This window comes from Periplaneta americana, chromosome 5 (assembly GCF_040183065.1).
Source record: "Periplaneta americana isolate PAMFEO1 chromosome 5, P.americana_PAMFEO1_priV1, whole genome shotgun sequence".
In the NCBI taxonomy this organism is placed as follows: Eukaryota; Metazoa; Arthropoda; class Insecta; order Blattodea; family Blattidae; genus Periplaneta; species Periplaneta americana.
The window spans coordinates 40,730,384-40,758,005 of NC_091121.1; the positions used below are offsets into that span (position 1 = coordinate 40,730,384).

Here is a 27,622-nt window from a genome sequence, read left to right on the forward strand (position 1 = left end):
TTACATTATGTTTGATATAAAATAAAATATAAATTAAGCATGCTATCTAAATTGTCCTCACGAATATTTGTGCAGTATTCAGTGAGTATTTTCGGATAAGTGTAGAAACCCCTCTCACTATCCACATTAGCTATAGGCAACCATACTGCCTGCAAACAATTCACATCAAATTCACTGTGGTCCTCTACTAGTCCCCCAAACACCTCTCCGCATTAAAATATATCAACCAGCAAATAACAGTGTATGCACCCAAATTAGTACAACAAAGAAAAAATAATAAACCCAGTTCAAAAGAAATAAAACCAGGAAAATAAGGAATTACAGCGTAACAAACTGCAGCAAAGTTTGAAGATTGTTGTACGTTATACACAATATTCTTCAATCTTAGCTGCAGTCGATTATAGAAATCGATCTTGTTATCAAGCGAAAGACAAATTAATTGAAACTGAATTCACAAACACATTTTTAAGAATATTGAATAAAATTTTGGTCCATATTCACTATACTTTTCGTGATAAAGGGGATAATTTCGTGGTTATTGATATATTTCGCATAATGATCCAAATTTTGCGCTATTTCGTGAATTTTTTTTTTGCATAAATATGATATTTTAGGTATCTAGATGGGTAAGTGTAAGAAAGAACGTAATTGTGGAAAATTTCGCGTATCGTTATTAACAAGCAAATGCGGTTCATATCTCAAGTTTAGTAGCCAGTTACAGATTTAATTTAAAAAATGACAGGGGATTCATGGAACCTCTATAATTGCATGAAACCTTTATACTGCTCGTTATTATTAGTGTTAGCTTGGTTGGGAATGTAAGGTATCTTTGGGATTTGTAATAACATGTTGATATTTCTTTCCATTTTAGTCTTTGTACTCCCCGCATTTAAATTTAATAAGGTGAAGCCTTCTTGTTAATTACTTCATAATCACCTCCTTATTCCACGAGACCTTACCACTGAAATTTCGTAATTTTTAAAGCTACTTACTTATGTCTTGTTCTGTATCATTATATATTTTTCTTATAAATCATGCTTACATATTTTCAGTCCATCATTAAAATATGGATTAATCATTTGAGGTAACAATAGACCTATGGCTGAAATATTTCGTTACCAAATAGGCTATTACAATCTTAACAAACTCATTGTCCTCTTTATGGATTAATCATTTGAGGTAACAATAGACATATGGCTGAAACATTTCGTTACCAAAAAGGCTATTACAATCTTAACAAACTCATTGTCCTCTTCATGGATTAATCATTTGAGGTAACAATAGACATATGGCTGAAATATTTCGTTACCAAATAGGCTATTACAATCTTAACAAACTCATTGTCCTCTTTATGGATTAATCATTTGAGGTAACAATAGACATATGGCTGAAACATTTCGTTACCAAATAGGCTATTACAATCTTAACAAACTCATTGTCCTCTTTATGGATTAATCATTTGAGGTAACAATAGACATATGGCTGAAACATTTCGTTACCAAAAAGGCTATTACAATCTTAACAAACTCACTGTCCTTTTCATACTGTAGGCCTCTTTTCATTAAAGAAAAAATCATGGCTGTAACTCTAATTTTGATTTGTTAACGTATGTAAATGATAATTTGCATTTTTTTGTTTACATACTAGGCAACAGGTCTGTTACAATACACCTAAATGTGAATTTGGTAGATCTTGATTTGTAGATAATTATCAGGCGTGCATTCAAAACTGTTTAATAAATTTCCACAGCCGTTGTTTAATTTAAGTGAAAACAATAATTTTAAGAGAATAATTTCTGGTTTGTTTATAAATAAATAATTTTAGAATATTAATCTTAATGTTTTAGAATTATAATTGCGTAAATATTGCTTGAATTTATCTGTTCCACACATAATGGTCAAATATTTTAAATTAAGTTAAATTAAAAGCAGGTTTTTTTTTTAAATTTTAGTATAGGTTATTTTACGACATCTTAGGTTATTTAGCGTCTGAATGAGATGAAGGTGATAATGCCGGTGAAATCAGTCCGGGGACCCAACAACGAAAGTTATCCAGCATTTGCTCATCTTTGGGTTAAGGGAAAACCCCGGAAAAAAAACCTCAACTAGGTAAATTGCCCCAACTGGGAATCGAACCCGGGCGGCCTGATTTCGCGGCCAGACGCGCTAACTGTTACTCCACAGGTGTGGACTAAAAGCAGTACTTCATGATTTTTTTTATTCCTCCCCTTTCATTCAAATAGTAGATTTTCCATCTATGAATAAATTCAGTGACTTAAGATTCGACCTTCTACTGCGAAATGGTGCTTATCTGCCCTGTATGGGAATGAACGTGTATATTAAGTGTTGACTTCACCTCATGCTAATCACATGACCAGATGTCACGCTATTTCTGTGTTTTATCGCTGAAGATTAATGACGATTTTGATGGCGACTGCAATGATAATTACATGCTATCCGTAACTGCAAAATAAAAATGTTACATTAAACATATCGAGCAACAAAACGTTGATATACCCGCATTTTGTATACATAAAAGCAATATAATTTATGACAGCAAAATTTCGTGGTAATGTTCAGCTACGATTTCCAATCCCAGCTGTGAATAATGCTGTCTCGTGGCCGTTTTTCAAAAGAAGTTTGACGAAGTCCGATGAAGCGCACAGATGTAAGTGCCACGTGCGACATACGTGACGTCACGACGCAGATACGTGACCAGACACGTGTTTGATGTCCTGGTTGCGACTATCTGTTATGCCGCTGTGGTGTCTGGCGGAATGACTGGGCCGTGAGCCACGAGCCAACAGATTCGAATTCATAGCAACTCTTTCATATGTATAGACCTACGTCTAGTTGCTTGCCATGCGGTTTACATACTGAGAATCGTAAACCTCTTCTTTGACGTAATCAGCACATTATTAAAACTTCGGCGAAAGCTGATACGATGACGTTACTATGACGACAATAACCTAGACCACACTAATAGTAATATTACGTTACAAGAGCGGTATGTTGACGTTTTCATGGTCGAGGAAAAGATTGAAAAAGCGAAACGTAGTTGAGCTTTTTTAATTTCCGAGAACATGAAAAGAAACATACCGCTCGTGTATCGTACATTATTTTGTGCGAAGATCGTTTATTACATACCTGAAAGACGAATTTCTAATTAGTTGCAATGAAATCTCTATGTTGGTTTCTGTTTAATGACACCAACTTCGGAACACCAAAATATCTTTCTTCAACATTGTTGCTATAAAATGTTTTCTGTGTTTACTACACTCCAGCAGGCCGTGATATACGTTTGTCTTCCCCCCCCCCCAGTCTATAAATGCGAACTTAAAACAAACGGTAAGGTTATGTAATGATTTATTTTTCATTTTAATATCTTAACAATATTATTTATATAACATATTTCAGTAATAACATCGGCATCTGGAATCTCGTTGATTTTTTCACGGCTTCCTTAATGTTACTTGTATCAGGAATGCAATAAGTTTCGTGGAGTAGTAGACTTTACTTAATTTTTGCAAATATTTAAAAACAATAATTAACATTGCAATTTAGGTGAAATTGCAGTGGTAAGTTTCCAATTTATAATTATTACTATGTTAAACGTCTCTAAAAATAATATGTTAAAAGCCTAAAGCAGTAAAATGAATGTCGCGCTTGAGCGGTAAGAAGAGGGAAATTGTTATGTGTGTTACGTTGGGAATACTGAATGTGGTATTTCACACTTACCGCGTATTGGTTCTGTGCGGAAAACAAGCAAATACGCACGATCTCGCACAAAGGTTCAATACAGTGTTACTATAAATCAGCGTTTCTCAAACTATGGTCCGCGGACCACCTGTGGTCCTCGAGGTCTGCCCTTGTGGTCCTTCAAAAAAGATAGAAGCAAAAATAAAATTCAAACGAATTGCGTATCACACTATAGCTGAAAATCTCAGAGTTTGTAAATGACACATGGCAATCGCCTTTCACTTTTTATCGCAGTACTGACATTTTATTAAATTTATTTACCCTACCCGTCGATCGACTTCCCACTCTACTCTCAGCAAAAAACAGAGGGATTTAAAGCACTATGAACGTTGAGTTTCTCGCTATCTTTTCCCTGCACATCTGTTGCATGCCTGTAACCCAGCTAGGGACTACCCAACTTCATAACAGGACCAAAGTACCGAAACGTTTCACGTATTTATGACTTTCTTAATAGTTTGCACATTTAAATGGTCACGTACTGTACGTCGCACACCATAATAGAGCATGCAAAATTGCATCTTTACTTGTTCAAAATCGGGCATGTTTCTGCATTAATTTTTTGTATTTCTCTCTTTGCAGATGACGATATAAGAAATTTTCTTCTATTAATATTAACTTAATTAGTTAATACTAATATAAAATTAATTTAATTAATTATTTCTACATTAAAATATAAGTGTATTGATATTAAAATATGCCACGAAAATGATAAATTTGCTTTCGAAGGGAACAAGAGTAAGGTGGTCCGCGGAACTATTCTGACTTAAAAAAGTGGTCTCCACTTCAGAAAAGTTTGAGAAACGCTGCTATAAATGATCTTTCCTATTACAAACTTGAATAACTATCGTTAGGAAACACTTAGAAACATGATATTGGTATCAGTCGAAAGAGAAACTGAAATGTTTTTTGTTATGTTGGTGGATCTGTCGCATATTTATTAATTTCGTTGATATAACATAAAAATGGCTGCAAACGAAGACAGGAGAGCATTTTGTATGCTAGATTTTCACATATCCCAGTCTGTGCTATAAGCCGTGAAAAGGTGTATGACCCTTTCTTTTTTGTCGAGCCGACAGTCACAGGCAATTCGTACCTAGACATGGTACAGTTATGGTTTCTTCCACAACTGGAACAGGACATCGAAGGTCTCATTTTTCAGCAGGATGGGGCACCATCCCATTACCACTTAGATGTCAGAAACGAACTGAATACACGACTTCCAAGGAGATGGATTGGACGTGCTGGCCGTGAAGATTTAGAATGTTTGCATTGGCCTCCACGTTCCCCCGACCTCACTCCTTGTGATTTTTTTCTGTGGGGTTTTTATAAAACAAGTGTATCAGCCACCATTACCACCTACTATTTAGGATCTTCGTGTCCGCATCACAGATGCCATTGCACTGGTGGATGGTCCAATGCTACAACGTGTATGGCAGGGAATTGACTACAGACTTGATGTACGTCATGTGACACACGGAGCTCACATTGAGCACATGTGACTTTCTTACGATTGTGAATCAAATGTTTCTCTTTCTGTTTCATGTTTTCCAGTGAAAAAATTTTAAAATTGTTGGAGTTTCTGTTTCTGTTGATACCAATTTCATGTGTTATAATTTTGCTGATTTAAGACTAGCACATGTGATTTAACCGAATGGATAACAATAGCAATATGCGTTACAAGAGTGGTATGTTGAAGTTTTCATGTTCGAGGAAAAGTTTGAAAAAGCGAAACGCAGTTGAGCTTTTTTAATTTCCGAGAATTGAAAGAAAACATACCGCTCATGTATCGTACATTATTTTGTGAAAAGATCGTTTATTACACACCTGAAAGAGGAAATTCTAATTAGTTGCAATGAAATCTCCATCTTGGTTTCTATTCAATGACGGCAAATTTGGAAAACAAAAATATCTATCTTCAACATTGTTGCTTTAAATTGTTTTCTGTATTTACTATACTCCAGCAGACCGTGATATACGTCTGTGTTTTTTTTTTTCCCAGTTTATAAATGCGAACTTAAAACAAACGGTAAGGTTATGTAATGATTTATTTTTCATTTTAATATTTTAACAATATTATTTATATAACATATTGCAGTAATAACATCGGCATCTGGAATCTTGTTGATTTTTTCACGGCTTCCTTAATCACGAATGCAGTAACTTTAGTGGAGTTGTAGAGTTTACTTAATTTTTGCAAATATTTAAAAACAATAATTAACATTGCAATTTAGGTGAAATTGCAGTGGTAAGTTTCCAATTTATAATTATTACTATATTGAACGTCTCTAAAAATAATATGTTAAAAGCCTAAAGCAGTAAAATCAATATGTCACTTAAAAGCGGTAAGAAGAGGGAAATTGTTATGTGTGTTAGGTTGGGAATACTGAATGTGGAATTTTAGACTTTCCGCGGATTGGTTTTGTGCGGAAACCAAGCAAATACGCACGATCTCGCACAAAAAATATTTGAGTTTCTCTTTCCATTGATACCAATATCATGTTTCTAAGTGTCTCCTAACGATAGTTATTCAAGTTTGTAATCGGAAAGATTATTTATAGTAACACTGTGCTTTAATGAACAAATAACCAGAATTCGAATTCACAGCAGAATATTGTACGGGACTAAAATCAGCCGCTTTGCTTGTATATTCCGTGTAGACCACGAATGATATATAGCAAGGAAATATAATTTTATTACGGATGGGCGAACGAAGTAGATGAAAGAATGTGATAATAGATGCATGGAGTGAGACTGCATTATGCATGCAGGAATGAGAGCGTGCTGAGGTCTGCTCCTCCCAATCTCACGTAAAGCTAGAAGAGGGAGTGGGGCTTGCAAGCGGAAATGCAGTTGTAAAACAATCACAATATTACGGAGATCATTATATGGTGTGTCTGCGCCTCGAAGTCGTGATCTCTCCCGTACATTGCTAATCTTCATGCCTACTTAGTCCAGCTTATGTAAGTTGTGCCATTATATCTACAATGTAGCTTTGTCTATGCGGCTAGAAAATTAACACAGTGAGAGACGTTTGTTCTCGGAATACTGAAAATAAATACAACACAAACACAGCCGTTTCTGATCAAAAAGGGAGCAAATTATTCTACTTCGGACAAAATATACCGTAGTCCCTCGCATAGTTTTCTTTCTAGCGTTATTTTCCCCCAAAGATTTTTAGGACATATTTTTCACAATTTCATTTTCCTCGCATAATTCTCTTTCTTAGATTAAAAAAAATTGAAACATCTTTTCCCTTCGTAAAGGCTATTAAGGAGTCCTCTGAAGTTAAATATTTAGCCGTAATTTTCGACAATTATTTAAAATGGAACCAACACATCAATTACCTTTGTAATAAATTACGTAAAATAATACATTATTTCCTCTTATTGAGGAATTGCTTGTCAATAAGTTTATTACACAAAATATACTTAACTTTATTTCAATCGGTAATTATGTATGGAATTATAGGATCACGTAACTTATTTAAAACCAATTATAATCCACTTTATTTATTGCAGAATAAAATAATTAAAATATGTCTTCATAAAACTATTGATTTTCCATCTCAAAATTGTTTTTAGATTTTAATGTTCTTGAAATAAGATAAATGTATTATATTGTATTAATAAAATTCATACATAAAAATCGAAATAATTCTGAATTATATTCTCATAATTATGAAACAAAATGTATGAATTCTTTAAGATTGTTTGAACCAAAATGCAACACTGCTGCAATATTTATTCGTAGTAGTAATTTAGGCCCAAGAAAATATAACAAATTTATATTTAAATATCCTAATCTTGTTAATTTTAATAGTTCTAGTATTAAATTTAAAAAGTTACGTATGTATTTTATAAATAATGAAAAAATTATAAATTTAAAATTATGTATTCTTATTGTATAGTACTGTAGATATAAGACAAATTGTATTATAAACTTCTTAATTTAAATTCAAATAACATTTAATTATATGAGTTACATCAAATATATTAAACAAAAATTTGGAAGAAGTAAACATACAGACTAGCTTACACAACACAATACAGAAAACCACTTCGAATAGACTTAAGCGTCATATTGTATGAATTCTTGTAAATGTAGAGCACTGTCCTTAAAGTTTTATGCTCCGGAACATTAAAATTCTGAATCCATAAAATAAGACTGAAATGGCTGTGTTTATGTCATACTGCATTTATTTGAAAATGTATAATTAACTGTGAAGGCCACTGCGTCGTTTGGGGTGCAAGAGAGAGAACTCGCGTTCCGACGTAGTTCTTAGTTATGGGTTTGAATCCCGCTTGAGTCGATTACTTGGTTGGGTTTCTTCAACTGTAGGGCGAATGTCAGATAGTTTCATGTCAAATTCTCTGACCCATTTCAGATACTGCGTAGTTCTCTTCCCTTGCGGCTTTAGTCTATATTTGTAAGCTTTAAGCTTTCTTGCGTTCTTCCTAAATTTAGATACTAATTTGTTCTGTACTAGTCTGTCCTGCCTAGTATAAGTCTGTGTTTTTTTTTAATTTTTATTTCTTTGCGTATTGATTCATTTTGTCTTAAGGACACAAAGAGAGTAGCCGCCAAAGGTCTAACCTATGGGTAATTTCATCTCTGCTGCTTCAATTATTTGTCTCTATGACGGTGTCAAGTCAAACTTTCTGATCACATAAAAGTACAGACAAGATCAAAATCTTATATCATTTTAAAATAGTTTATTTTCACATTTTTAGGAAAATAGTTTTTTGGCTCTACCAATTAATAGTTTGGCCGATTTAGATTTTACAACATTTAGAGATATAAACGAAAAATTAACCAACAAAGCCAAAATATTTCTTTTCTGGAAATTTCGAATTTGTACTCGTTAGAATTATTTTATAATATATATTATTTGTATATTTTATATACACTACCGATCAAAAGTTTTCGATCAGCTATGAAAACAACTATATAGGCCTACTTTATTTCAATGTATAAACACATCGTAAAAACTAAATAGACCAACAAAATAAATATTTTCTCTCTCTAGCATTATGATATGATGCAATATTCAAAACGAAATCCCTGTTTTAACCACAAATCCATAGTTGTGATAGGTGATCGAAAACTTTTGACCGGTAGCGTATATATATCAAGAGCATCATACCAGAAGAACATACCAGAAAATGCAGCGTTATTGAAATATTTTAATGGAACCTGTTTAAGCTTTAAAACAAATTTCTAAGAATTAAAATGGGCATGAGGAAGAATCAAAGAAAGTATCTTATTATGTAGACAAGGATAGGAAAAATTATTCCATATTTAAATGGCTCTAATGTAAAACTGCAGTTTTGTTGATACACCCTTCTGACATGATGCCCGCGATATAACCTATATATATCCTATGACAGCCGTACATAGGAGACTGTAAATTCTTACATTTTCGAAACAAAGAAATATAATTACATATATGAGATTTTATTATTTGCTGTATCACTATTTAAGTTATTTAATAGAACAAAAATCTGAAAATTGATAAATATGACACATAGAAGTTATTGTAGGAACAACGACGATATATAGACACACACACACACACTTGTGTTTTTCATAGTCTATATGTATATATTAGGAATATTTATTTTTCAGTCACTAAGTTTACTAATGGCAATTACATTAATATTCTCATTATAGAAATAGAAATATATATATTCTCCCTGTAACATAGTCCTAGTAAGCTTATATTAAATTAATTTTCATCATTTTACTAGCTATCTCAAATACTAAATTAATTATAATTCATTGAATTAAATTAGCTCATAAATTAAGTTACTACTTTACCTTATAGATTTATCTAAATTTAAATAAATGTGTAGTGAAGATTATTGCTGGAGAACCTTTTAAGTGTAGTGAAAATATTTGTAATTTAAATTTATGTATTGTATTGATTAAGGCTGGTTGAGTGGAAGAGAAGGCCTTATGACCTTAACTTTGCCAGCGAAAATAAAACATTATTATTATTATTATTATTATTATTATTATTATTATTATTATTATTATTATTATTATTATTAAGTTTACTGCAATATATGTAAGGTACAAAACCTTTACGTTACATGTTTTAAAAATCGTATGAACGTTTTCGTTAGACTATGCCAACATCATCAGATATGACATTCACTCTAACAATATCATTAGTCTCTACTAATACAATACATATTAAATAGCATACAGAGTAATAAAAACAGACTAAAACCAACATAATTAGGATACAAATGTTATTCTTGTGTGACTGCCCTTATTATCAAATAGTTAAAAGTACGCATGTGTATATATATATATATATATATATATATATATATATATATATATGATATGTGTATGTGTGTTTGCAAGTCTTCACAAGCAAAATAATAAAAAATAAAAATTAAATGAACTGCATATTGTAAAATGTGAAGAGATGCAATTACAGTGTTTGAACTATTGTATATTAGCGAATTTGTTTATGTTCGTGTTCTTATTTCTTTTTGATGTACGTCTTTCCTCTCTCCAGAGTTCTGAAAATCAATCAAAAATGAATTGCAAAACTATATGTATATGTTTTAATGTCTCGCCTAAGTGGACTGAAATTTCTTTATTTATTTATTTTTTTTTCAAAATGAGGCATAATTTTGCTCTACCTACAGAATCAAAGCTCTTATAATAATAATAATAATAATAATAATAATAATAATAATAATAATAATAATAATAATAATAATAATAATAATAATAATAATAAGAGACAGAATTTTGAACTGCATCGAAGAAGAGAAATTTTTTTTCTGTCTTCACTGAAATTGTTGCAGTGTTATCAGTGTGTCCGGAGGGCCGTTCTTTGTTGGCGCACACGTGTGCCATTAATTGATAAGACGATAGTCCCATTGTTACACGGAGCTTGTATCGCCCGGAGTAGCCAGAACACCTGTGAGAACAGAGATGGAAACTTTCCTGTCCCGGAGGCGCTGGTCTCGTCGACCGCAATGGGAGGGTCATCCAGCACCACCCTGCCTCGCTTCTTCACAGCTACTTCCTGATGCACTTTCTATATCGTTATCTAGATCCCAGGAGAATATAGTTCGTGCCGGAGCCAGCGGATTATTGATTTCTCTTCCCAGCGCGCGAAACGCCATTCAAATGAACGGGAGCTACCAGAGAGATCGTACAGTGTGTATCGAAATAAATAAGCAGAATCCGAATGGCACACTCTTGAAATGAACGTGAAGTAATAGTAATATGAGTTACAAGAGCGGTATGTTGAAGTTTTCATGTTCGAGGAAAAGTTTGAAAAAGCGAAACGTAGTTGAGCTTTTTTAATTTACGAGAATTGAAAGAAAACATACCGCTCGTGTATCGTACATTATTTTGTGCGAAGATCGTTTATTACATACCTGAAAGAGGAATTTCTAATTAGTTGCAATGAAATCTCCATCTTGGTTTCTGTTCAATGACGGCAAATTTGCAAAACAAAAATATCTATCTTCAACATTGTTGCTTTAAAATGTTTTTTGTGTTTACTATACTCCAGCAGGCCGTGATATACGTCTGTCTTTTTTTTCCCCCCAGTCTACGATGAGTCTGGAATCTTGTTGATTTTTTCACGGCTTCCTTAATGCTACTTGCATCACGAATGCAGTAACTTTAGTGGAGTTGTAGAGTTTACTTAATTTTTGCAAATATTTAAAAACAATAATTAACAGTGCAATTTAGGTGAAATTGCAGTGGTAAGTTTCCAATTTATAATTATTACTATATTGAACGTCTCTAAAAATAATATGTTAAAAGCCTAAAGCAGTAAAATCAATATGTCACTTAAGCGGTAAGAAGAGGGAAATTGTTATGTGTGTTAGGTTGGGAATACTGAATGTTGAATTTTAGACTTTCCGCGGATTGGTTTTGTGCGGAAACCAAGCAAATACTCACGATCTCGCACAAACGCTTATTAAATGGATAAAAGCACTTTATCTGATTTCTACTTTCATTTGTTTTGAAGTGCCACGTCTATATGACCTATAGCAACGGAAAAAATTAAAGGATTTTGTGAAAAGGAAATTCGATTTCGGTTGCTATGGAAATGCTTAGTAATGTCCGATAAACTCAACAATGTAAACGAGTCATTCCTATGCACAAGGGTAGTCCGCAAATATACATAGTAGCTATACTTGGAAGATTTTATTACAATCCTAGGGGTGCAATATATCTTTTTAAAAATGTTATTCATTTATGCTTTGACATGAACGCGAAACATGCGTTCACAAAACATGTGTAACTATAGAAAGTTAGGGGAGATCGGGTAGTATCGGACATCGGGTAATATCGGACAGTGCGTTTCTTTCATCTACCACCATATGGTAGTACCTGAATGACATGGTTACGTTTCTCTATGCGATATCACAGAAAAGTAACCATGTCAATCGGGTACTATCATCGTGTGGTAGATGAAAGAAACTCACTGTCCGATATTACCCGATGTCCGATACTACCCGATTCTCCCCTAATAAAATGTTGATATTACTCACATAATACAGATGGATAAATAATATTTACGGGATATTTTCGTGTGCTTAGGCCTATACAGAGTACCTATACTAATTAATTATTATTAATTGCCAGAGACTCAAAAACAATTTTTTACTTGGCAACTCTATCCATAAGTCACAGTTTAACTATATCACTGTCTACCATGACTTGTTTATTACACTGTTATTGAATTCACCACATTCTAACCCAATAGCAATTCAGTATGATAAAAGCTCGATGGCAAAATGTTTAGTGTTGGTCTACAGGCCTAAACAACTTCTGACCTAAAACACGAACAAGTGGTTGTACTAATGTAATGGGTGGTACATGGCTTTCTACGTATTTATTATACAGGGTGATTCGTTTGGCTATGGATAAAATAAGAACATCGTAAAACATTTTTACTACTGAACTTTATTTGTTGAAACTTTGTGCATACAACACTTAAAGATGGGAGATTCTTCAGAGCTCAACATGACCCCCCATTGCTCACCCTGCAAACTCATAACGGTCATGCAATTCAGCCCATGTCCGTTGTAACATAAGAGGGGTGATTTGTTGAAAATCTTGAGTAATTTTCAATGATCAACAATGTTGCTGGGTTTCTGTGAATAGACAATGTCTTTAACAAAACCCTACACGAAGAAGTCAGGAGGGGTTAGATCTGGGGAGCTTGGGGACCAAGCCAAGAGATAGCTGCTCCTCGTACTGGGTTTCGTCTGCGACCTCCTGCATGTTTTTTTTTTTAACACGGAACCTCTTTCTACAAATGTTCGATACCACAACATTATGGAATCGTATTTAGATACATTACGCACACCATCCTCACGTCGAAATTCCCTTTGAACACTTTTAACACTGTGAAACTTAGCATACCGAAGAACACATTGTGCCCGCCATTTTAATCATCTGCAATTTTCATTTATCCTTTCAGATTGTGCATTGTTGATTATATATGGAAACTCCCATCTTTTAATCATCATATAACCAGCAAGAAATTTTTCCTACTATCATATTAGCTTTATAATAATAAATTCATATTATCCAAACCCAAACGGATCACACAGTACATTAAATGTATGGAATATCTTAAGAAGAAAATCTTGTTGAAACGCTACAGAGTCTGAGGTAAATGTACCTGCATATATTAAGTAAAGTCGAACATTTTTACACCCATGCCGCTAGCTGAGGTCGAACCCAATGCCTTGGTATTTACACTAGCAGTTGCCACTCCCATACTAGCTTCATAAAAACATAAACATATAAACCTTTGTTAAAATATTCGACTGGTCTTTTATGATTCATAGCTATCCTTTCTACAAACTGAATGAAACTCCTTTATTATGATGTACTCTTACCCATGAGTGTTGATGGTTATTTGCTGGCCATGATAAATGTAGCAACTAGAATAACACTACAATTCAATTCTGGACTTTCTACGACTCTGTCAGACGTTTCAATTGTAAGAACCAAGATCCTTTCATCTGAAATTGATAAGAAAACAGAAGCACAAAAATTGAAATCTCACGATAGGTTTAATTTATGATCTCTGAGATCAAAAGGTAGTGTTCCAATGTAATGTACACTTGCTTATTGAATGAAGAGTTGCAAAATCATTATAATCGCATAAGAAGGTATTTTATGGGTGTGTTGAAATGGTTGTAAGGAAGCCTCTCTCTCTCTCTCTCTCTCTCTCACTCTCTCTCTCTCTCTCTCTCTCTCTCGGTAATGGCAAAACTGTACCAATTTTTCATTATTACTCATTCAAGAGAAATTACTACAGATACGATTATATTGTAGCAAACACTACGCTTGTGGTTTTAACATTACATAGGAAATGATGCAACGATTTCTAAATTGTGGCCTGTATGCTGGGACGTTTATAAACACATTAAACTTTAATTATATAGATTCCATCTATCCTTCCAACTGGTGGTCAGCAATGTTCGCGCTAAAATTTCCTAACTACTTCCCCGCTATGATGAAGGGGACCTTTACTCTATAATTGATTTCCTGCCCATATGATAGTTCGCATGTTCGAGAAGTGTTACTTCACTGGAGTTTGTATAACTGGATGTATGGTAACAACAAATATCACGTGACACACTTCAGGCAGTTCAGCATCTCTCAGTTTGAATAGTTATTATTTTAGTACATGTCGGTTTTCCCAGTGTTTTTACAGTTTTCTTTTACGGTGATGTTGATTAGAACGCACATCTGACTGAATGACCTGAATTGAATTACAGAGTAAATTACAAAGGATTGCTTAATGTGAGATCGGAGACCTTATATTACAAATGTTAAATTAATCATTTTTAGGTACCTTTATCCCAGAAAGTTTCCTTGTTATCTCAAAAGTGTTGAGCTCTTGTTTAGAAAATATGCCTTGTGAAAATAATAATAATAATAATAATAATAATAATAATAATAATAATAATAATAATAATAATAATAATAATAATAATACTTTATTTCCAAAACAAAGATGGGGTAAAGTTGCCTAATTCCGTGATACCCCTAATCCCGTGATACTTTTTTTTTTAATTGAATGTCAGTCAAAGTTTTACCGTTCAATGATAGCGCCAGACATCTTTCTCGAAATAGGGCATCTTTCGCCTACTTTTGAGACATCGGTGAACTTCCTAGCAAGATACCCAATCCAGTAATATTCAGAGAAAGAATGTATCACGGAATTAGGCAACTTTACCCTACATATTTCTTTATTTTATGTATAAAACACTATAGCACCCCAAGAAAGAGTAAAAGTTATGATTTTTTGTGACCGACTACTTTTTAAAAAGTAAAATTGTACAAATATTAATGCACAAAAAGATCTTATCCAAATTATCTCAATTAGAGTTCAGCAATTAATATAATATTGTAGATAAGCTATAAAAGGCTAATGATTTGTCTTTGTTTCTGAGAAAACTGTACAAATGTTGAGAATTTTTAACTTCGAAAAAATGTGCGACAAAGTAAACATTAGAACAATTTAAATGTTAAAGCACACAACACTAAACTTATTTTGAAAATTCACAGTGAAGTCAGCCATTAAAGTCATAAACAGTACCGCCAACTTATGAAACAAAATATTCAGCTACAATATACGCCAAACCACAACTTTTTATACAATATACGTATTTTCAGAGCCACTTCTTTGCTATAAATTGTGAAATAACAATTAGTATACAAAAAAGTAATGATCTTTCTCTTCATTCCCACCCTGAGTTCTTTGGTCAGTGTTTACATCAAGTTTCATATTTTGGAGTGACTATTACCTATAATTTCAAACAATGTCATGGAAATTAATACAAAATATATTTTTATTCGAAAATCGCTAGCAGAGAAATGAAATGTTATACTTTTCAAATCGTCATTCTTCTGGGAAGGAATGTAGTATGTTCCCTTCCACCCTGTATGCATATGTGTGTATGTGTGTCCACATTTATACGAACATAGACTTACTGATAATCATCTTTGATCAGGTACAACTTTCTTACAATTATCAATTAGAAATATATCTCTTATGTTTTGCAGCTATATTCTGCTACTGGCTTTCAAACTGGTAGTATTAAAAAGGTACCGATCAACGGAAGTCACATACTCTCATATAAAATACCCCCAGGCTTCGGCGTGAGGAGTAGATTTTAACCTCAGGGTATGTAAAGTTGTAGCCTATTCGACAATATAATATTTCTAAACTGCAAGATTGTCAGAACTAATATTAATTTTCTCTCGTGGTTTACAGGGCATTGGCTGCCTCGAGCTATCTTAAAAGATTTCTTCTCCCCGTGTGTGGTTATCCTTCAGGCTCTTCCCCATCCCCTATGCGTTTGATTAATGAGGTCTTACACCCAAGTGTTACAAAGGAATTATTATTTACCCTTTGGGTATAAGAGCTTCTATATGTCTAATTTAATTTTATACGGAAATGTTTCTAAGCGTCCATGAAAATAATATAATTGTAATTATACACCTGTACATGAATATGAAACCATATTTAAATATTTTCTTGATGGAGTTATGTTCTTAGTTAATGAATTCCACCGTAAGATAGGAACTTAGAATCAATTACGATGTAACAGCATAGTACAGCACAATGTTTCTTTTCTTTTGACATTATGTAGTCATTTGTTTATTTAATATTTGCAATTGCTTGTGGACTTATTTCATGAAAATCTGAGAGCAAGTCTTTAAATATTTCTTACTTAGTGACTTTCTATCACAGTTATTTATCAAAATTTGAGTCTCATTCAACGATTACAGGAATTCGATGCTTATTTATAAGGTTCTTCGGAATAGCGCTTTTTGTTATGAAAAATTGTTATAAAATTGTTCCACGCTATTTATTCATAATACAAACTTTTTCTGTATCCAGGAGCTACTCAAATGTAAGAGCCTTCATCTCACTGATTGAAAAATGGATAATGGATAATGAAAAAAAGACTACTGGAAAACTGAAGAAGGCAGTTTTAATGAGAATTCTATCCACAAAACAAATTAAAAATCGAAATAGAACTTAAAAAAATAAGAAATAGAAGGAAGAAAATATGAAGCAGAAAAGAGAGCAAGAAGAAAAGGTGAGGAAGTGAAAAGAACAACAAGAAAGAGAAGGTGAGGAACTGAAAAAATAAAATGAGGAAGTGAAGGTGACGAAGTGAAAACAGAGAACAAGGAAAAGAAGGTGAGGATGTGAAAAATGAGAACAAGGGAGAGAAGGTGAGGAAGTGAAAAATGAGAACAAGGGAGAGAAGGTGAGGAAGTGAAAAAGGAGAACAAGGAAGAGAAGGTGAGGAAGTGAAAAAGGAGAACAAGGAAGAGAAGGTGAGGAAGTGAAAAAGAACAAGGAAGAGGTGAAGAAGTAAAAAAGGAGAACAAGTAAGAGGTGAGGAAGTGAAAAAGGAGAACAAGGAAGAGAAGGTGAGGAAGTGAAAAAGAACAAGGAATAGGTGAAGAAGTAAAAAAGGAGAACAAGTAAGAGGTGAGGAAGTGAAAAAGGAGAACAAGGAAGAGAAGGTGAGGAAGTGAAAAAGGAGAACAAGGAAGAGAAGGTGAGGAAGTAAAAAAGAACAAGGAAGAGGTGAAGAAGTAAAAAAGGAGAACAAGTAAGAGGTGAGGAAGTGAAAAAGGAGGACAAGGAAGAGGTGAAGAAATAAAAAAGGAGAATAAGGAAGAGGTGAAGAAGTAAAAAAGGAGAACAAGGAAGAGGTGAGGGAGTGAAAAAGGAGGACAAGGAAGAGAAGGTGAGGAAGTGAAAAGGGAGAACAAGGAAGAGAAGGTGAGGAAGTGAAAAATGAGAACAAAGAAGTGAAGGTGAGGAAGTGAAAACAGAGAACAAGGAAGAGGTGAGGAAGTGAGAGAGAACAAGTAAGGAAATGTGAGGAAGTGAGAAAGAAAGAGAATGGGGAAGAAAGAGATCAGTTGAAGAGGAAAATACAAGGGGAGACAAATAAAGGCGACTAAGATGAGAAGGTGAAGAAATAATAAATGGAGGCGATAAAGAGGGAGTCGAGAAAGAAGACAAAAGGAGAGGGTTGAGAAAAGAGAAAAGTTGGAAACGAAGAAGAGAGAAAAGGAGAAACTTTTGGAAGAAGTGGAGGTGAGGAATTAAGAAAGAGTAAAAAGGGAGAGAATAAAATGAAGAGAAAAAGTAGGAAGTATGCGACTAAAAATAATGAGAATAAGAAAACAAAGAATGGAAAGAATAAAATTAATTTTTTGGAAAATTTTACGACACTGATTAGGAAGCTGTATCCATCAAAGGTAGGTGAAAGAAATCTCCATTAATTCATTCAGAAATTAAAGAATGAAACAAAACACATCCTAAATAAGTTCCATTGTAAGATACGCGTACGTTTCAAATAAGACGTGGATATGCACCGTTCATGCACGGAACTCCAGATATGAGAAAATGATGCGGACTGTTTCCCCTGTAAGTGGCGTGTAAACGGTGCGGTCACGCATATCGTGATACAAGTACAATAATAATAATAATAATATGCGCATATGTACAGATTTACTGTAATAAAACATTTTTTTGACTTTAAAGGATTCTTTCTGTTTCTTTTATTTATATAGTGTAATATAGCTCTCGTGTGTGAGTCTATAAATTTTAATGGGACTGAAATAACGTCCCAGGGAACTTGGAACAATATAACTTTGCGTTTCTCTGTTCTTTTTTACTTCTCGATGTACCTCTTCACAGAAACCACCGAGAGTTGTAATTCCTAGCAGTTTTCTGAATGAAGACATAATGTGGAAACAGTTAAATATTACAACGATCAGCAAGTTCTTAGTAAGTCATAGCATATAGGTGAAGGAAGGTGTCCGCAAGTTTCACTGTGTTCTTCATTAGTACTCAATGACGATCGATGTGTTACATCTTATTCATGTCGTCTTCATTTCATTGCCTAGTGATGGAGAAATGTTTGTATAACAAATTATACAAAATTTCGCTCCCATTGCCTTCTGAATTTTTTTGTCATTAGAACCATAATTTTAAAATTATTTTTTTAACATTTTATCACTTAATCACTTACAGTGTCATTCCATCGTGATTATCATCTTTACTGCCACCATCATCATTCCCTTTTCCTTCTTTGCCTTTATCATCATCATCATCATCATCATCATCATCATTCACTTTTCCTTTCCCTTCTTTGCCTTTATCATCATCACCATAGTCACTATTACAGTTCTCATCCAAAATCTTTCATTTAATTCTGACCATAAATTTATCTTGTCATCGTCATCGTCATCATCATCATCATCATCATCATTATCATAGTAGCCAGTAGAGAGAGGTAAAATATGATATTTATATTCTAAACCATGCTTGTTAGTGGTATGGGAACAAGGATTTTCACTATTTATGATTTCTAGAGTTTGTCCTACTGTTTCATAATATTTTGGTGAAAGTTTCGTGGTTCATAAAAATCTTCTCTCTTTTTTCTTTTTCTTCATATTTACGCGATTTTTTTTTCCTCTGCGCAATATTTCTATAACTACCACAACCGGGTTTTACAGGTATTATACAGAGATAACAGAGATGTTTTCCATTAAATACTTTAAAAAAAACTAAGGCACTCATTCCACCAACATTCCGAGATTCCCAAGGACAAGTGAAATCTCCAAATTCCCCGATAAGGCTAGTCCACAATAAACCGGGAACGGAAACGACATCGAGAACGAAAACGGAAATATTGTTAAAATAATGTGAGCATTCACAATTAACGAGAAGTTTGCCGGAGCCCGGAAACGGGAACGGGAACGTGAAGGTTGGTCAAGTTTTAACTTTGCTGTTCTCGTTTCCGATCACAGCCTACTAGACTCATTCATCGAAAAGCTGTTCTATAGCAAGGAGGACGTGACATAATTTCTTCTTCATCCATTGCTTGTAAATTCAGTAGAATCACTTACAATATATGCTACGTGTAGGTTATGTGACCAGACTACCACATAAATTGTATTCTTAAATATTTCGTGCTATAAATTTTGAAGGGTTAACCTGTGTTCATGTTGGCTGCTTGTATTCATGAGAGAATGCCAATGGTCAATTATTTATTTATTTGTTTATTTATATTTATTGCTAGTAAGTTTTAAATGAATACAAGTTAATAATACAATGAAAGATAAACTAGCCCACTCCTGAATGAGTAAGACTCGTGCTCAGGAGGGGATTCCAATACAGACAAAAATAAAATTAAAATTGAGAGTGAATACAGGTTAAATAGCGTTTAATATGTTTAAACCCAAACTATAAATCCAATACAATTTTTTTTATTTATTTTTATTAATTTGGAGAGGATTCGTGGTTGAAATATTATTGGAATAAAATTTGTTTAATAATCTGGGACCTTGACTCATGCTATGATAAAAAGCTACATTGATTTTACATTTTGGTTCAGACAGACGCAGAGAATTCATATTTTAGTTTAGTTCTATATTTATGTATATACCTTTCAAAGTTATTAAAATTTCTATGAAAATATTTTAATAAAATAAAATAATACATTTGTTTAATGTTGAAAACTTTGAAATGTTTAAACAACAATTCAGTTGGGTAATCTTTCTGCTTTTTTAAACAAATTTTTAATACTTTTTTCTATAGTAAAATTAACGGATAAAGGTTGGATTTATAAGTTCCGCCCCAACCTATAATACCATACATAAATATAGACTGAAATAATGCTAAATAAATTACACAAATAACTTCAGAATGCTTAATATAGCATAGTCGTTTCTGTTCTCGGTTTACTGTGAATAAAAAATCTCCATGTTCACATTTTCTACTTTTCGTTCTCGTTCTGGTTTTCGTTCCCGGTTTATTGTCAAGAATTCGAGAAGCCAAAACAAAACTTCTTATCTTCTCTGTTGTTTCCAGCCACATGCAATGGCAGTATTCCACCATGGCGGTCGTATCTCGTATGTTTATGTTTCCATGACGACATGTCTGCAGGACAGTCTATGATAAATGAGCTAGTAATTAAAGTGTAATTTCGCTGATGCACTTCTAATCGAAGTGACGTGCTTGATTGTTGCAGAAAGCGCAAAGACGCCGGGGGAGAGGAGTACGTGCTCGGGGCCCCCCTCCCTTCTCGTACCGGCACTCCCCTGGCCCGTATGACCGAAATACCACCATCAGGCACAGACACTGGAGGGGGTGGGGCTCCTGGCGAAGACGGGGGTTGGCGCACAACGGCTTACTACAGCAATGAACACCCCCTGACAGCTGCCACGACCGCCATGCTCAACATCAGCGGGGGTGGCGCCGAGGAGTCAACCCAGTCCATGGGCTTCATCTACGAGTATTACAAACTGCCACAGCTGTCAACAGTCACCGACAAGGATAAACTGGAAATATGGCCGTAAGTGATCAACATTTTCATTATTAAAGTTAAAGTTTTAATGGTACAATCCTTTGAACCTTACAGGAGACAGAGACGTAAAGCTATCTTGTTTTTTTTATATAGCGTAAAGATTGGTAAATTGTGATATTAGTAATATTGTGGTAGTTCTTTTTGAGAATTTATTACAATTTTACTGAGCAAGAGGAAGATGATCGGTTTTCTGCGCAAACGTATTAAGGGACTCTTCGTGGACAGGCTGCTACACAAGCTGCATAGTTGCGCCCCACGGTCAGATAAGATGCAGCAGATAAAAAAGGGTCCCAGTTTTGTGGCATAGTTGCGCCCCGTTCCCATCAGGTAGAGAAAAGGGGCATGGCATAGTTGCGCCCCGATGAAATAGATAGAGGAAAAGACTACGGAAACTCGAACCTCGTAATCAACCAACCTTATTGATTTCTTGTTCGATTTAATATTCATTATCGATACCGTTAAAATGAACACCATGCAGTTGGTAGTACTTTATTAACTGTTTTTTCTACTGTTTATGCAGTGATTATCAGCAGCCAACCGTTAAAATGAACACCATGAAGTTGGCAGTACTTTATTAACTGACATATTCAGATGAGTGAGCCGTTGGAATATGGGGCCTTAGCAGTCTTTGACATTTTATTAGTGATTTTCACACCGTCTGTGGCGTATAGTGAGGTTAATTGAAAATGAATGTTAAGTTTAGTGAAAAGAGTAAAGTATTCACAATGGTTCTAAGTTTCAATTTTCGAAACCCTGTACCGTAGTGTTAAGATATCGATGTACAAATAAAAAATGCAGTTCATTTATTGTGTGTGATCGATAAAAAAAAGTGTTATTTTAAATAGCAAAATTGATCATATGCTAGGCCTACCTGATTTCAATGCAGCTATCACTGTAATATTTTAAAGTAATTTGTTTATATTATGACAATCACTTTCGTATGTACTATGCCCATCGGGGCGTAACTATGCCATGTCCATTCTGCTACCTGATTTCTTCGGGGCGCAACTATGCCATGTCCCTTCTGCTACCTGATTTCTTCGGGGCGCAACTATGCCATGTCCATTCTGCTACCTGATTTCTTCGGGGCGCAATTATGCCATGCCTAGGTCTCCCAATTGACCGCGGGGCGCAACTATGCCATACCGATCATAATATTACTTGTACCGCAATATTACCAATCTTTACCCTATGTCTCGAACTAGGATCTGACGTTGCTAGAATCTCAGAAAGTTAATAGAAAACCAAGTTAACCCGGAGCCTTTCTGGAAGTTATAGCGAGATGAAAAATCTCGTCTCTTCCTGTGATTGAACTAAAAATAAAATTATTCCAATCGGTAGGTTATAGCTAGAGGTGCGATTTTTTTAGTATTAGCGAAATGTTGGAAAACTTAATTTCATTTGCAAAAAAAAAAAAAAAAAAAAAAAAAACAAATTTCACTAAGGTAATCTATATGGTGAATGACATTTAGCCGTGAAATGTCGCGAAATCTAATTATGAACTTCGCTACAACCATTTAGATTTTCCCGCAGTATTAATATTATTAGCTTTCGATTGAGACATCGCACAACCTCACAGGATGTATAGTTTTCATAAAATTTTCTTCCACAGTTCAAATTAAATATATAGATTAAATAAAATACACTGCGGTATAGTGTTAAAGAAAGTACATATTGCATTTTATCGTTCTCTAATTCTAGTATAAAAATGTCATGCGATCTTTGGGATTTCCTGAAGTCCGCCGTCAGTTTTTCACCTTTATCGCAATATAGATGATTTCGAAGATTTTACGAGTGTTTGAAATTATTACGATGGAATGTCAGTAGTTCCGGGTTATATGTGGGGTATCGCTCACATACACTACTCGATAATGCAACACAACTGGAAGTGACGAAATGTAAATCGAGTTAAAACAAGGAAATTTCAACACGCATAACAAACTTTACTCTTATGTGCCTACAACTAACAACATGATTTGCCAGGCAACAGGAGATATGAAAGACGTATTCTACAGGCAGCGATAGGAAATATGAAATTACGGCAAGTCAGTAATAAAACAATCAACGTTTCTGTAAACGGCTGTCCGTCCTTGTTCAGCCAAAAAATTCTGCTTTTTTTCTTCAACCATTAATCTCTTTCAGCTGCCCGGAGGCGGTGGAAGAGCTGTTTCCTGTCCTCATCTTAGTCAGGGCTCTTCCTAGTCGTGAAGTAAAAAGCCGCCCGCATAAATTAAGAACCAATGAAATTGAAAATTTAATAAAAGCACCGTATTTCAAAGTAATTTCAGAAAATATTATTACACGCTCTTTAGCATAATGTATGTTAACACTATTTAATTTCATTGTCATCAGCTTTAAATCTCATAGAAAAGGGAGGAAAAGAAACAGAAGATGAAAGAAGGAAAGGGAGAGTAAGAGAAAAGGAGGAAAAGAAAGAGGAGGAGGAGGAAGAGGAAAAGATTAATTAGAGAAAATAGAGGAGGTAAAGAGAATGAGCATAAGGAAGAGGGAAATAAGAGGAAGAGAAACAGTAGGAGGAGGAAAAGAACGAGAAGGAAGAGAAGAGGGGAAGAGAAAAAGAAACTACAGAAATATAAGAAGAGAGAGGAAGAGAAATAGGAGCTAAAGAAAGAGAAGAAGAAGGAAGAGAAAAAGGAGGAGCTAAAGAAAGAGAAGGCGAAGAAGAGAAAGAAGAAGAAAGAGAGGAGATAAAGAAAAAGGAGAAGGAAGAGGAGAGAGAAATAAAAAAGAGGAGCTAAAGAAAGAGAAGAAGAAGAAGAAGAAGAAGAAGAAGAAGAAAAGGGAGAGATAAAGAAAAAAGGAGGAGCTAAAGAAAGAGGAGAAGGAAGAGAAGAGAGAAAGATAAAAGGAGAAGCTGAAGGAAGAGAAGAGAGAAAGATAAAAGGAGAAGCTGAAGAAAGAGGAGCGATGAAGAGAAATAGAAGCTGAAGAAAGCGAAGGAAGAGGAGAGATGAAGAAAAATAGGAGGAGCTAAAGAAAGAGAAGGAAGAGGAGAGATGAAGGGAATAGGAGATAAAGAAAGAAAAATAGAAGAAGGAAGAGAGATAAAGAGAAAAAGAAGGAGCTAAAGAAAGAGAAGGAAGAGGAGAGATGAAGGAAATAGGAGATAAAGAAAGAGAAGGAGGAGAAGGAAGAGGAGAGATGAAGAGAAATAGGAGATAAAGAAAAGGAGAAGAAGGAAGAGAGATAAAGAGAAAAAGAAGGCGCTAAAGAAAGAGAAGGAAGAGGAGAGATGAAGAGAAATAGGAGATAAAGAAAGAAAAGGAAAAGAAGGAAGAGAGATAAAGAGAAAAAGGAGCTAAAGAAAGAGAAGGAAGAGGAGAGATGAAGGAAATAGGAGATAAAGAAAAAGAAAGAGAAGGAAGAGGAGAGATGAAGAGAAATAGGAGATAAAGGAAGAGAAGGAGAAGAGGGAAGAAGAGAGATGAAGAGAAATAGGAAGAGCTAAAGAAAGAGGAAAAGAAGGAAGAGGAGAGATGAAGAGAAAAGGGAGCAGGAAAAGATAGACGAAGAGGAAGAGATGTATTGCAACATAATACGAGTAGGTGATCTGCTAACTTCTCACCGTCAACTGACCAAACTCATGCAGAGATGCAAAAGGCTGTTGGTAGAGATTTCAGAGTACTCGCCTGCGATTCATGACCTTACCTCCCCGGTTCGCACTTGCCATACGTCTGGAGGGCGACCGGTGTACTCGCTTCCCCCCTCTCTGTTCCCTTCTCTTCTCTTCCCAATAATTTTGAGACTATCAATCTTGCTGGCAATTTGCGGTTGGAACCGCACCAGTGTCAAGGTTAGGAAGCTAGCGATGTCGGTACAGCAGGTGGCTACCTTAGCGATTTTTCAATTTGCTGCCGCGCCGTGTGCATTCGCACAGTAGCAGTGGAGAGCATGATTCTCTGTTCGCAGAAAATTGCTTTGTGACTTGAATCCATAACTAACCTGAATCCTGGACGTCCAATTCCTAAGAGTCCTAATTCAGTTCGGCTTAACGAAGTTTATACGTATAAGGAGATTCATATGATCTCACCGGCAGTTCTTTAACCTAACAGCATCTCACGTACGTTGAAATCTAAGAGGTCGTCCTGCAACAAAACGTTAGTTAGGCCTGTTAACGCTCCCGATGGTTCGCATGATTAGAAATTGAATTGCCGTTATGAACTTGCTTTCTTTTATGCGTCCCCATTTTTTTCTTCTAGAATTTATAACGAATTCCAAAAAATAAAAAGGAAACCTTCTTTTCAACTTTTTCTACTGATCAAGGGCTATGAGTGCGACTATGGGTGATAAATGTTCTGATATAGGGTAAAGGTTGGTAATATTGTGAGTTGAATAATATTGTGATAGTTCTTTTTGGGAATTTTTTACAATTTTACTGAGCGAGAGTAAGATCGGTTTTTTGCGTCAACATATTAAGGGAATGTTCGTGGATAAGTTGCTGCACAAAACCGGTCCTTCTCTCACTCAGTTAAAATTGTAATAAATTCTCAAAAAGAACTATTACAATATTACTATATCACAGTATTACCAACCTTTACCGTCCACACCTGTGAAGTAACGGTTAGCGCGTCTGGCCGCGAAACCAGATGGCCCGGGTTCGATTCCCGGTCGGGGCAAGTTACCTGGTTGAGGTTTTTTTCCGGAGTTTTCCCTCAATCCAATATGAGCAAATACTGGGTAACTTTCGGTGTTGGACTCCGGACACATTTCACCAGCATTATCACCTTCATCTCACTCAGACGCTAAATAACCTAAGATGTTGTTAAAGCGTAGTAAAATAACCTACTAAAATAAAATAAAACCAACCTTTACCCTAAACCAGAGTGGTGACTAATATGTAGGAAACGTTTGGGGAATAGATAGAGGACCTACGTAAAATAAAGCAGAGAGTTTTCATATAAATACAGGATGGTTATAAAGTACGTACTCATTTTTTGTGAAAACCGAATGTAATGAAACTGAAATGATGATGATGATTATTATGATGATGATGATTATTATGATGATGATGATGATGATGATGATGATGATGATGATGATGATAGTACAACGATCTATGCTACTAAATCAGTGCATTTCGACATGACCACCTTGCATGTCTCGACACATCTCCCATCGATTCACAGTGTCGAAATACCCGTTCCAAAATATCCGGCACAATCAGGACTACAGCATTTCTGATTCGACGTTTCAGTTGTCCAAAATCGTTTACCTTTCCTTCTACACTTCAGATTTAATAAATCCCAAAACGAAAAAAATCTAGCGGTGTTGAGATTGGTGAGCGGGGATCCCACAACCTTGTTGAACCACGACCTATCCTTCGTCCTGGAAATTTTGCATTCAGGTAATCCCGGACATCGAGAGAGAAATGGGGTGGTGCCCCAGCTTGCTGGTAAACAACGGATAGCAGCAACTGAGGCTCCAGAATTTGTTGCGGCATGTCTGTGATCAGTAACTGTCAGTTCGAAAACCATGAAAGGTCAATAAACCTTCGATTTCGTTGTTCCAACCCATATGTTCACTTTTAGTGTATCCCTCTGCCATTCTCGGATCTCGTTTGGTTGGTAGAATGTTGGTTGTAGAATATTCACATTTGACGGTACTCACATTGAAGAATTTGATGATGATGATGATGATGATGATGATGATGATGATGGTGGTGGTGGTGGTGGTGGTGGTGGTGGTGGTGGTGGTGATGATGACTATAAATTCGACGAATAACAATATGTTGATGACAACAATTCTGCAGGAAAATGTACATTTATTTCCCTTCTTTTCATTGAAACCAACGAATTATAGGAGAAACTCTGCTAATTCCGCAGTACGAGTAATTCCGCAGTAGTGCATGTATGATTTTACTGCGGCTTTAGAATAGCGTGAACGTAAGTTTTGAGTGGCTGTCAACAGGAGGCATGTCCTCTGCAGTGCGATAGAAAAAAATCAAGGATATTGGTCGACACCTCTGTAGGCAATACAGTGAAACATCGAAAGTTGGCTGTTTTTCGTGTTTTGCTACACAGTTGTGAAGAAAGTGAGCATTGTTACATATAAATTGTTCCTTTTATGTTACTTTCATAATTATTTACTACTGCGGAATTAGCCAAGTCCTAGTATCCGCACTGTTGCGGAATTACCCGAGTTCTTTTTCAATTGTAATGTATGTACAACTAAATATATTTGCATTTTAATAGGTCTCTTTATCTCATTTGGTAATGAAAGGTTTTGTCCATGTCTACATACCTTGATAATATTTTTCAATAAACATTTTGACAAAAATATGATAGATTTACTTCTTAATATTGCGGAATTAGCCGAGTCTCCCCTACAATCACAAGAAAGGACTTAACGAAGTAATGGAATATCGATAATAATCGAAGCACAAGAAGAACTACAGCCATATTTTTTGGAGTGTTCTGCGCCCGTAAGATA

General features: G+C 34.9%; 1 protein-coding gene across 5 annotated transcripts in view; it reads left to right on the forward strand.

Moving 5' to 3' along the window:
- The window catches only part of grh (grainy head), a 564,970-nt gene that overhangs the window by 158,501 nt on the left and 378,847 nt on the right, over positions 1-27,622 (forward strand). For all 5 annotated transcript variants that reach the window (XM_069825497.1, XM_069825500.1, XM_069825496.1 and 2 more), the window contains exon 2: positions 20,837-21,160. In XM_069825497.1, the coding sequence (XP_069681598.1) occupies positions 20,916-21,160 (245 nt within the window). In that variant the 5' untranslated portion in view covers positions 20,837-20,915. The remainder of the gene's footprint in view (positions 1-20,836; positions 21,161-27,622) is intronic.